Source organism: Rhinopithecus roxellana, chromosome 1, assembly GCF_007565055.1.
Source record: "Rhinopithecus roxellana isolate Shanxi Qingling chromosome 1, ASM756505v1, whole genome shotgun sequence".
Lineage (NCBI taxonomy): Eukaryota > Metazoa > Chordata > Mammalia > Primates > Cercopithecidae > Rhinopithecus > Rhinopithecus roxellana.
This window is the reverse complement of record NC_044549.1, coordinates 107,915,164-107,928,327: the sequence shown is the minus strand read 5'-3', so window position 1 is coordinate 107,928,327 and position 13,164 is coordinate 107,915,164. Positions and strand designations below refer to the sequence as shown.

At 35.8% G+C, this 13,164-nt stretch overlaps 1 protein-coding gene across 1 annotated transcript in view; it reads right to left on the bottom strand.

Moving 5' to 3' along the window:
* Positions 1–11,975, bottom strand: part of LOC104657103 (ceruloplasmin-like) — a 45,517-nt gene extending 33,542 nt beyond the window's left edge. Inside the window, exons 1-6 of the mRNA XM_030939287.1 lie at positions 11,821–11,975; positions 10,768–11,003; positions 8,837–9,049; positions 6,989–7,159; positions 6,057–6,299; positions 2,907–3,078 (exon numbers count right to left, since the gene is read on the bottom strand). Of these exons, the coding sequence (XP_030795147.1) occupies positions 2,907–3,078; positions 6,057–6,299; positions 6,989–7,159; positions 8,837–9,049; positions 10,768–11,003; positions 11,821–11,975 (1,190 nt within the window). The remainder of the gene's footprint in view (positions 1–2,906; positions 3,079–6,056; positions 6,300–6,988; positions 7,160–8,836; positions 9,050–10,767; positions 11,004–11,820) is intronic.
* Between the last annotated feature and the right edge of the window lie 1,189 nt (positions 11,976–13,164).

Below are 13,164 nucleotides of genomic sequence, written 5' to 3'. Positions count from 1 at the left end.
ATAGTATTGGAAGTCCTACCCAGAGCAGTCAAGCAAGAGAAAGAAATAAAAGGCATTCAAATTAGAAAAGGGGAAGTCAAATTGTTCTTTTTGCAGATGACATGATCTTATATATAGAAAAATCTAAAGACACTACCAAATAACTCTTAGAATTAATAAATGAATTCAGTAAAGTTGCTGGATACAAAATCAACCTACAAAGATCAGTAGTGTTTCTATATACCAATAACACAGTAGCTGAAGAAGAAATCAAGACAACAATCCCATTCACAATAGTTACAAAACAAAAACCAAACCACACAAAAAACCTAAGAATAAATTTACCCAAAGAGGTGAAAGATGTTTACAAGGAAAATCACAAAACACTGATGAAAGAAATTGAAGAGGACACAAAAAGTGGAAAGACACCCATGCTCATGGATCCAAATTAATATTGTTAAAACGACAATTACACAAAAAGCAATCTACAGATTTAAGGCAACCCTATAAAATACCAATAACATTATTCACAAAAATAGAAAAAAAAATCCTATAGGCCAACGACATATAGGCCAATGAAAAAGAATAGAAAACCCAATGACATATAGGCCAATGAAAAAGAATAGAGAACCCAATGACATATAGGCCTATGAAAAAGAATAGAGAACCCAGAAAGAAATAAGCCCACATATTTACAGCCAACTAACCTTCTTTTAAGAAAAAGTGCCAAGAACATAGAATATACACTCGGGAAAGGACACCTTCTTCAATAAATGGTGCTGGGAAAACAGGATATCCATATGCAGAGGAATGAAATTAGAGGCCATATCTCATCATATGCAAAAAATCAGCTCAAAAGGGATTAAGTACTTACATGTAAGACCCAAATATAAAAACTGACCAGAAAAACCGTGGGAGAAACACTCCAGGACATTGATCTAGGCAAATATTTTATAGCTAATATCTCAAAAGCACAGACAACAAAAACAAACATAGACAATTTCAATTATGTTAAACTAAAATGCTTCTGCACACCAAAGGAAACAATCAACAGAGTGAAAAGAAAACCCGCTGAATGAGAGAAAATATTTGCAAACTATTCATCTGATGAAGGATGAATATCCAGAATATACAAGGAATTCAAAGAGCTTAACAGTAATAATAATAATAATTAATAATAATAATAACAATAATAATCTTCCCATTAAAAAATGGGCAAAGGGTCAAATGAAGAGACATTTCTCAACAGAAGATACACGAGTAGCCAACAGATACATGAAAAAATGCTCAGCATTACTCTTCATCAAGGAAAGGCAAATCAAAATCACAAGGAGATATCATCTCACCCCAGTTAAGATGGCTATTATCAAAAATACAAAAAGTAGCAAATGCTGCTGAAGTTGTTGAGAAGGAATTCTTACACACTGTTGGTGAGAATGTAAATTAGTACAGCCATTAGGGAACACAGTACAGAGTTTCATCAAAAAACTAAAATTAGAACTATCATACAATCTAGCAATCCACTACTGGGTATTTATCCAAAGGAAAATAAATCAGTATATCAAAGGGTAACTACACCTCCATGTTTATTGCAGTATTATTCCCAAAAGCCAAGTGCGCATTAACAGGTGAATAGTAAAGAAAATGTAGTATATATACACAATGGAATGCTATTCAGCCATAAAAAGACTGAGACCATGTCATTTGCAACAACATGGATGTAACTAGGGCACATTATATTAAGCAAAATAAACCAGGCACAGAAAGACAAATATCATATGTCCTCATACATGGGAGCTAGAAAAGTTGATCTTATGGAGGTAGAAAATAGAGTGCTGGTTACCAGAGGCTTGGAAGAATGTTTGGGGGTGGTGGTGGGGAGTAATGGATAATGAAGAGAGGTTGGTTAATGGGTACAAACATACAATTAGATAGAAGAAATATGTCCTAGTGTCCAATAGCTCAGTGGGGTGACTATGGTTAACAACAATATATCATATATTTCAAAATAGCCATAAGAAAAAAAATTGAAAAGTTTCCACCACAAAGAAATGATGAATGTTTGAGACAATGGATATCCTAAATGCTCTGATTTAGTTATCACATGTTGTATGCACATATCAAAACATTACATGTACCCCCTAAATCTGTACAAATATCATGTATCATTAAAAAACAATTAAAAAAAAAAGGGAAAATGTCTACTTGACATAATATTCTTTGCTTTCTCAAATTCCTGAGTGAATTAGAGAAAAATAAGTATCATAAAGAAAGTTATTTTCTGGTGGTTTTAGAACTTTGTTCTAACATGTATCTTCATTCAGTAGCCAGAAGAATTAAATCTGCTCTTGTCCTCAATATGGTAAATATACTTGGCAGTTGGACTATCAGAAAAACTTTTTGACCACTTTTAAATGCTAATACCAGAGTAATGTATTTTAGTGTTAGTTTTTGGTTATTAAGACAACAATTGCTAGCATAGTCTTAGGTGTTATTGAGTAAATAATATTTATAGAATATAGTTGAAGGATATTACGTTCAATGATTTAATTATGCCTTCAGATCTTAGCAGGAGTGTATAAGTTACACATAAAGAATGTTTTAAAATTTTAATAAAATGTTATTGATGACATTGTCTGCTATGTTGTTAAATGTTTCATAAGTATAAAATAAATCCATTTTAAAGTTTTGTGCTAGGAAAAAGATGAATAGTATATTTTCCTTTACATTGTTGGCCAGGCCATTTAGAGAAGAATTTTGTCTGGCAATGCTCCTTAGCTTCAAAATTTTCCAGTTATTTTCTTATATTTATTTTATCAGTATATTTTAATTAGATGCCTAAATCCTTTTTAGAAAGAACTAGATTATGAAATATTTCAGTTATCTTAATTATTTAACTATAAATATTTTAGCCAGTGAATCATTACCTTCCAGCTGCTGTTAAATATTTTTTAGTGAAGAAATCTATACCAGATGGAGCATAGTTCCAAAGAATTTCTTTAGCAGCAATATAGTAATGTATAACATGTGTCCCAGTAACAAAGGCTTCTGTTGAAGGTTTCTGGCAATTACTTACTTTGAAAAATGCCTGCATACTCTCTGAAAAACAATAAACCCAGATAGAGAATGTTATTAAAACATTAAGACAATTTTCTTGGTCAATACATATTTTCAATTTTAGCCAACAATATTGAGACTTCCTATTTCTTTGAGAAATATGATGTACGAAATGTATGGAAAAATTTAAGATGTATGAAACAAGCACAAAAGTCAGGATGCAGAAATGAATATTAAAGGGATATATATTATTAGAGAATAATAACCAGCTTTGGACCAACTCTTATGTGAAGATGGTACCTACATACTGAGAAGAATTTGAGAGTCCAAGAACATCTTCCCTCATGAATATGAAATTACTACTACTAGTCACTGATGAGTTAGTTGGTTTATTCAATTAACTAGTTGGCTGGAAGAAAGAAACTAAAGGCATGAGAAGATCAGTCCTGCGTTTTAGTTTCGGGGCACTGTTGGTAGGAATGGAAATTAATATAGACTTTATGGAAGACAATTTGGCAAAATTTGTTAAAATTAAAAGCCCTGGCAGGCAGTGGGTCACATGTGTAATCTCAGCACTTTTGGAGGCCAAGGCAAGTGGCCTCATTTGAGCCCAGGAGTTTGAGACCAGCCCTGGGCAACATGACAAAACCCCATCTCTACAAAAAACAAAAAATCAGCTGGGTGTGATGGTGTGTTCCTGTAATGCCAACTACTCTAGAGGCTAAGGTGGGAAGATTGCTTGAGCCCAGAACATTGAGGTTGCAGTGAGCCATGACTGCACCACTGAACTCCAGCCTGAGCAACAGAGCACGACTTAAAAAAAAAAAAAAAAAAAAAAAAAAAAAAAAAAAAAGCTCTCTGCCATTATATAGTTTTACTTCTTGAGAGTCATGAGAAATATTTTCACACACATGAAGAGACATATAAAAATGTATTAACTAAGGCCAGGCATGGTGGTTCATGACTGTATTCCCAGCACTTTGGGAGGCCAAGGCGGATCACCTGAGGTCGAGAGTTCAAGACCAGCCTGACCAATATGGAGAAACCCCATCTCTACTAAAAATACAAAATTAGCTGGGCATGATGGCGCATGCCTGTAATCCAGCTACTCGGGAGGCTGAGGCAGGAGAATCACTTGAACCTGGGAGGCAGAGGTTGTGGTGAGCTGAGATCATGCCGTTGCACTCCAGTCTGGACAACAAGAGGGAAACTCCATCTCAAAAAATAAAAATATATATAAAAAAGGTATTAACTATAACATTGTTAATAAACCAAAAAAGCAGTAGCAACTTAAACATCTGTCTGTACGCAAATGGTTAAATAAATTACAATACAACCAAAATATGGAAAACTATGCAACAGTTAAAAAGAATTAGCTAAATGTATAGGGAATGCATGGAAAGAGACTTCAAGACTTTGATATGAGTGATGAAAACAACAGAATATTATATGCAGTGTGATCTACTTACATAAAACCAAACACAAAACATAGCTATGTGGTTTTTTTTCTACATATTCATGTTTATGTTGTGTGAAAGTGCATAGTGAACAGGTTTTCAAATACTTACACAAATTGATCACAGTGGCTTAGATGGTGGTGGGGTGGAGTTGGACTAATGGTGTGTCCTTAAAGCAGCTCTCCTAAACTAAACACAAACTCTGATTTATGTGCTAATTTTTTGCAGTGTAAGCACTCCCATTGTGACTAATTTGAAGTTACCAATAGTTTAACAGCTGGATTATTTAACTCTCAACTCTCAGCTCTTTTGAGCTGGTATGAACAGGCTAATGTATGCTGCATTAGACTTCTTTCACTTTTTCTGCCTGCTTTCCTCCACCTATTTTTCTGCCTATTTTCCTCCTTTCGTCCTTCCATTTCTCTCTCTTTTTTTCCTCCTTTCTTTCCTTCCTACCTTTCTTTCCAGCAAAGGTCTATTTATATATTCTTGTAATTACTAAAAAAAAAAAAAAAAAAAAAGGAGTAAATTAAAGAGCAGAAAAGCTTCAGAAGGACATAGAAAGAGAAGACACACAGGAGAAAGTGATGGGATCCCATCAGCCAACTAGGCTCTGAGGCATTTTTTCACTTGGTCTAGGGCTGACAGTAGTCTTTCTGCAGGGCTGAGGTGGAAAGACTGGCTTGAGGGCATGATCTGAGAATAAGGTAGATAGGACGTATTGGTGGAGCCGAGTTTACATTTTAGTCTGAAAATGATCATCTTTTCTAAGTGACAGCTTTTTATCACTAAATTCAGTCCTTGAGTTATAATAGTCGTGAGTGGTTCTTCTTTTCCTTACACCCCTGGGAGGGATGCAGCACATAGAAAATCCTTGTAAATACTTATCATCTAGTTTGAATAATTAATTGAAACATGATACTAACCAAAGTTCAGGACTTACAAAAAGAAAGGTTTCATCAGAGAAGTAAACTCCATTTTTCTACCAAAAAAATAAAGTTAAATTCCTTAATTCTAATGAAAATTATGTTTTCTGATTGAAAAATAACACAGAACATTTACATGATCATATATAGGTTTTGTCATATTCGAGAATAAAAAAGATAAATAACATCATAACTGACCATTCTGTTATTAAATGGCAAATGTGATTGGAGAGGGAAATAAACAAAAATAAGGAGGTTTACTTGAGTAATCAATTAGAATTATTGGGTTCTGCATAATTTCTTGCTCTGCTTCTCATAGGATTTTGACACTTGTTTCCTCAATTAAAGAAAAAGCTGTAATAATATCTGCTCTGTCTGACACTCAGGGTTTATATTCTCACAATGAATATAAAAGTTTTTGTAAAAACAGCAACCCAATTCTATATACTTAAAAGGATTTATAGTAATCGAGTGAAAAGTTGTCAGGGTCCTGGGCTCCATCACCGACTGTTTCCAAAAGGAATCATATCACTTTCTTGGATATCGGTTTCTTCATTTGTAAGGTAAGACATTTGTAATGGGCTATGACCTTGGAAGTTCTCTGACTCTGTGTTATGCAAAACTAATAAATCCCTACCATGTATCTGGCATCCCAGCATCCACACTCCAGTGCCCTTGGCCACCATGAAGGCATCTTCCAGTGAGGAGGGGAAGACCACAATGATGTCCTTTCTGTGATTCCGAGAGATCAGAGTTTGTCCATGGAGGTAGATGGAGTGTATGTCAGCCTCGCCACCCATGCCAACAAAATACCACTTGACCCTATCTTCAGCACACATGGTGAGATTGGGCAGATTTCCATAGATGTATCCATTTATTGCTGAAAATAAATGTGTATTAATCAATCAGGCATGATAGATCAGTGCAACCTTGTAAAAATTCTATGTATTTCCTCGTTATATTAATACAAACCTCACAATGTCAACATTGTTCTCATACATAATCTACAACATCTGATTTGTGTTTCATGGGAAAGGAGTTCATATGCATTGTGTATGATGAGAAGTGAGCAGAGCACAAAGGTTTAAAGGCAAGAGGAGAAAAAGTCAGCTGAAAGGCAGGAAGGCAGTGAAAAGGGGAAAAAATAGAAACTACGTTCATGAGAGAAGAAAGCAAGGATAAGGGTGACGGATTATGACAACATCATTTCTGAAAAATTCTATGTCGGATAAAAACACATATTCATAAAATATTTGGTCAATTATGTCTTTGTTATTCCATATTTTATTACTTAAAGTTACATCTTTCTTAGGTATTTACTATCTATTTATATCAATATCAGACTTCAGAAAACAAATGTTGGCCAAACTTTACTTGCTATAGGACTTAGGAAATGAGTAGGCTTTAACTAGTGATTTGCATTTGCATGTCAACCCAGTATGCTCTGAGTGAAACGCTGCAAAATATAAACTCAACTAAATAAACTTGAACAAAGGGAAATGACTGAATACGATCATAGAAGTTAGAATTATAAGATATTATGTATGAGAAAGTTCTTTTTAATCGTACATTGCATGCTCATGCTCTCCTCAAAACCGGGATCACTAGTATTAATTTTGCCAGATTCAGTAAATGCACGAATATTTTCATCACTATACCAGCTTCTGCTTTCATCAGTTGTAGAAAACAGCAGAAAATAAGACCTGTCGATATCTTTTTCAGTGTCTCCATTCAGTGTCCCTGAAACAAAAAACACATTTCTTACTTTTCATATACACATTAATTAGAACCATTGTTACAGATATAACTAAACTACTTTTATGATCTACAGTTTTGTTAATTGTTAGGGCACATGAAAAAGGTAAATGTTTGGGATGTGGGATGCCAGTTTTTGTAAAGTTCATAACAAACTTTTAAAAGCATATTATCTATATGAAGCCATATTTAAATAATCCATACTCATCTCTACATCAAATCAGTAACTTTCTGCAGTGTCTGCATCTGATGACCATTATCGCATGAGATTGTTCAAAGTCTCAAAATTTGTACTTCCTCAAACGAAGGATAACTTTAGTTCATACCAATTTATTTATTCTTCTATGCTTATATTGAACAAACATTTATTGAATATTTGTAATGTGTTAGGTAGTACGGCAAATTAAGTTCATAGAAGTGAACAAAACAGTTATCTACCCTGGCAGGGCATATAATCAAGGGTGGACGCTATAATTAATAAGATACTATAGTGTGTAAAGTTCTATAGCAGGGAAGAGCTCAGTGTTTGGGAGCTGGTTAATTTAATCTTGGGTATGGAAATCTTTTCTGAAGGCAGTAACACCTCAGTTGATAGTTAAAGGATGAGAAGTTTGCTGGAGTGTACCTGTAGAGAAGATTACAGGCAGCAATTAAGACAAAAGGAATTTGGACTTTATCGTCAGAACATTCAGCAGTCTTGCCATTATGCAATTGAGTTCCTTGCAAGTTTGAGAAGAGCAAAAAGCTCTTCCAAAGTTGATTTAAAAAGTTATCTCCCAGCCGGGCGCGGTGGCTCACACCTTTAATCCCAGCCCTTTGGGAGGCCGAGACGGGAGGATCACAAGGTCAGGAGTTCAAGACCAGCCTGGCCAATATGGTGAAACCCTGCCTCTACTAAAAATACAAAAAAATTGGCTGTGCGTGGTGACATGTGTCTGTATAGGCTGAGGCAGGAAAATTGCTTGAACCCGGAAGGTGGAGCTTGCAGTGAACCGAGATCAAGCCACTGCACACCAGCCTGGGCGATACAGCGAGACTCTGTCTCAAAAAAAAAAGGTTATCTCCCAAGGAATGTAATTTGTAATCATGAGACTATGTGTGTTTGCCACAGGAAACTGCAATTGTTAAAATATTTATTGTGGAGAGTTGTTTATTCACCTAAAATTTAAACTTTGATTGTCATAGGAAGTTAAATTTGCTCATTAACTTCATAATTAATCTAGTGCTGTCGCTTTGTTGATCTTGTTTTAACGAACCAAATCAGAATTTTCAAAACTCTATATTCCCTTGCAAGTTAGAAACATATCGGTAAAACTTCCTCCTTGCAAGAATTAATAAACTGATGATTCTAACTGATTCACCTTAAAACATAAACACAAGAAGGTGGCAGTAATTTTGAATGAAGATGGCTGAAGTGAGGTTCATTGGGTTTGACTACCATCTAGTGACCAACCTGCATTATTGGTTGAACTGAGGGTTGGATTTGAGATCGCCATCTAGTGCTCAGAGTCCAAGATGGCGAGTTTCCACTCGACTGGAAGACCAAGGTTACGGCAGGAAAATGGAGTGCCTTGGATGGTAAAATTCCTCTAGGAGAGCAGAGGACAGCCTACACATTCTGGTTTACTCTTTTACGGCAATGAGATTTTTTAACAAAGTTACCTCTTTTACAAGTCAGAATTGGTCCAATAAGTCCCGAAGCTACGTCTCTTGCAGTGTCTATATGGGAGTGGTAAATCCTTGTCACACAATTACTGTCATTGGGGCCCGGCCCCTGATGTTCTTCTACATACCACTTGTAGGTATATTGTTTCCCTGGCTCCAGATAGTCATCTTCCTTTTCCTGGCCTGTTGTATTATCAGGATAGATGGCACCTGGAAAACATATTCTGCACTGTGGTTACAGTAAATATTGGATAACACTATTTTGAATGTGACTCGGGCTTCCTCCATTAAGCTATTTTGCATTTCTCCCCACCACTTCCCATATTCCTACCTCCCTAAATCCCCTTTAGTTGGCTTCTACCTGAATGCTCAGCTTGGCTGCAGTTTTTAGACTAAATGAGAATGAGGCAGGCAGTATATTAATAGATTATCATCACCTTTACTGATAGATACAACAAATATTTATTTTGCACCTACCATGTGCCTAGATCTCAGATGCAGAGGTAACCTCTGGACTCCCGAGTTGCCCTCCATATTTTCTTCATTGCCAGTCAGACTTGGGACCCAGGGCATCCAAAGATGTCCTTGTTACTTCCAAGTAGCCCACTGCAATCTGAAGGTGGCCCACGCCACTACTCTGAACTTTACCTCAGTTCTGACTTTGGACCCTTCTCTCCTTTCTTTCTTCTTCTCTGGCTAAAATGTTGCCTCAGATCCTTACCCCTTGTGGCTGGGGTCCTGCTAACTATGAATAAAATTCCTTTAGTCAATAAAAAACTTTGAAACATGAGCAGCCTCTGATTCTCTGTTCTTCTTTTGGGACCCTCCTGTTCCACACTGATCATGAAGAAATTTTGACTGACTGACTTTCGTACTTTCTTCCTACCCAGCGGCCCATCTGGAACTGGCTCCAGTCATGGTCCGGTTTCCTGAGTCTGTTTCAGTCCAGAGGATTAATTCAAGGCCTGTTTCTAGTTCTTCTTCATGCTTCCCTGAGGGAATCATCAAACCTCAGTCTAAGTTTCAAAACTTGATTAAAAAATAAACAAATAAAGCAAACTCTTGTTAACATTTTTCACATTTTATGTCTATAATATAGACTATTTTTCTTTTATTTTTTTCATAGAATATATTTAAAGGGCAATAATCATTGCAAGATGGTCATGTAACATGGCAAAATAATAATGACAATGAATGGAATGGCATGTGGGATTTCCACTGCCCTGTATTATCATAGAGCCTCTGTTGGAAGGAGCACATATCCTATAGGTGGTACTCTTATCAACTTGGCCTAAAGTTCCAGTTTTCTAAAGATTTATGATAGGCCTTTTAAAAACCGTATTTCAAACACTGGGAAAAAATATCTGTGTTCTACTAAAGACAAGTCCAAACTCTCTTTTCCTTGCTTTCCTTGTTGTCTTCCAAAAACTCACAAAATCCTATTTGTTGGCTTTCTCTTCCCTTCCTTTTTTTCAAAATCATGATGTATCTGTGACTATAATTGTGTAGGAGAGAAGATTCTGTCTGGAGAGTAGTGATTTCTCTTGACACTGATATCTTCCCAGAGGGTGATCCTCATCTACTAGGAAATGGAAAGGAGGTGGGGGCAGATCAGGATTTCTGCCAACCTAACATTTAGCTGTGTTTCCTACAAAACAAAACAAAATAAAACGCCTTTTTTTTTCTTTTCTGGTGATTAAGGGGAAAGTGTTTTATTTTCTAGGAATTGCATAAGGGCTGTCACTCAAGATAAGAAACTGAAAAAGGACTGTCTTGGGGATAAACATTAAATATATGAGAAGTAGAGTCTGCATCCACTCTAAACTCCATGTAGCTCATAATGCTGATCACCTGGCTTTTTCTAATGCAATGTGCTCATACTCTCCATAAGCAAAACTCAAGAATATCAGGAAAGAGGATCCGCTTACCTTCATTTTCTTTGGAGTAGGTGAGTCCATGAGGATGATAACTATAAGCTCTTGAAGCATTATTTTTTACATGTACATAAATGAAGTCTCCAGTCTCTGCCTTAATCATTGGACCTAAAAATCCCAACCAGGATGGTTTTTCAATGATCCTTTGAAATGTATTATCAGCATATTGAAAATACAACGCCTTTTTATAAACAAAACTCTTCCTTGCTTGACTTCCTTGTAGAAATTCTCTACAAACAAACAAGAGAGAACTTTAACAAATGTTGACTTTTGTTAAATAAGCAAATAAGAAACAAAGGTTAAATAAGCTAAAATGAGAAGTCAGAAGCTCTACAGCCTAATTTTGGCAGATAAAACCCAGAGGCTGGAGAAAATGTGAAGGGAGTTAAAAACAGGTGTAATTGGTGAGAAGAATGTTGAAATACTGAATGAAGAAATCAAATACAAATGTAGTAAGTAAAACGTGGCATTTTGGTTTAAAAGACATACGAAATGCTTTAAACTGAACTGCGTCTAAGTTTCTAACCCCACTTTAAGGTTACTTTAGCATTTAAATAGTCGATCAATTTCCATGATTTAGGACTGTTTACACATTTAAATGGATTTGTGGATTTGTTGGTAGCATTAAGGTGTTTTCCTCTTAAACTATGGTAAATCAGAACCCCACTCATGTCCTCTATATTTCCCTCTCTCAATTATCTGAAGAGAAAAATCGAGAAAACAGCCACATACATATCAAAAGGAAAGTGTTGTTTTATACCTTATCATGTGAACAAAATTAATGATAAACAGAATTAGCTATGATCTGCGAAATAACGTGTCAGGAGGACAAGAGTGGTGATCATCCCAGGAAAGAGCAATTTTGGATTTACTACCTCTTTTCCATACCATGTTTAAGCTAAACAAACTAAAAAAATGTGGTTCTAATGGCATATGTGCCCTGCAAGTGTCAGTCACGAGAAAGTCTTCATCAGCATTTCATCAATGATCAACAATTACCAACTTTTGCTTCAGATAGTAACTTTTTAAATGCAAAGGATTACTTACAGGTCTTCAGAAAAAGGCTTTCCATTGAGCATGTTTTTACCAGAAGGAGCATAGTTCCAAATGCTTTCTTCAATGCCTATGTAGTAGTGCCTATCTATTGCCCAACTTGGAAAACTAATAAAAAACAGAAAGATCAATGGTAAAAGCGACTTCATTTTCAAATTCGGAGTCTGGAGAAGCTAACTGAGTAGGGCTTGCCCACCTTTTATAATCCAGGCTTTCTTCTTTCACTTGTGTCTATTTACATATATTATGTCTTCATTAGCATATATGTCATTTGCATTTCAAGTAGTTTTGGATTTTATTGTCAGGTGAGGTGAAATGTTGCACAACACACTGGATGTTAGGTTGCCCATCATCCACTGTCCCTTGATAATGATTATCTATTCCTAAATTACAGGAATATTCTCCTGTCTAGTCTCCAGTCTCCACTTTCTTACTACTTAGTCCATTCTACATATCATTCCCAGAAAATTCTTGAAATGCTACCTTTATCAAGTTTTACTACTAGATGATAATTGAAAATTTCTTGTCATTTAAGACTTTCATTAAGTTATTCTCAAATTTCTTAGCATTTAAGATTATCCATATAATTTAGGCCCCAATCTGGTAGCTCTGATATTCCAGATTTGTCCCCAGCATTCACTTATATGATCCCTTCCCTTTGGGGAGTTTTCTTACTAGTAACACAGTGTGAGGTGGGACAGAATGCAGAAAACCTGGAATCAAACAGCCTGAGTTTGACTCTTAGCTCTGTCAGTTATCAGCAATGTGTAATTATGTAACTTCATTTCTTCATTTATAAATTGATAGTATTACCTACTCAGTTAGGAACTTGTGTAAATTCAATGACAGCCATCTTATAGAGGAGCTTGCGGACACACAAGGAAGCTGATGCATAGGCAACATTTAACAAGTGTTATTTACAGTACTTCCTTTTCCTTCTTGTGATAATGTGCTTTCTGAATTTTTCCCATCTTATTTGTACCCATTTCCCAGCCTGATTTTGCCTCCCTCTGCCTCTCTTTTTCTCAGCTAATCCAAATTTTTATCATTCTTCAAGGCTCAACTGAAACTTCACCTTTTCAGTAAAGACTTCCCTGACCATTTCAGCTTACAAACATGCTCCTCTCTGAATTCACCAGCTGTAACACAGACTGTCAGCCAACCACATCCTGCTTCAGACTGTTGCTTACATTTCCATGTGGTATTTACTTTACTCCAGGAGGTTATAACTCCTATAGATTAGGAAGCATTTATTCTTTTTATTTCCTGGAGCTACCAAGAAATGTTAAATTTAAATGTCAAATTTATTGAACAAACAGAGTGCCTTGACTGAGAATA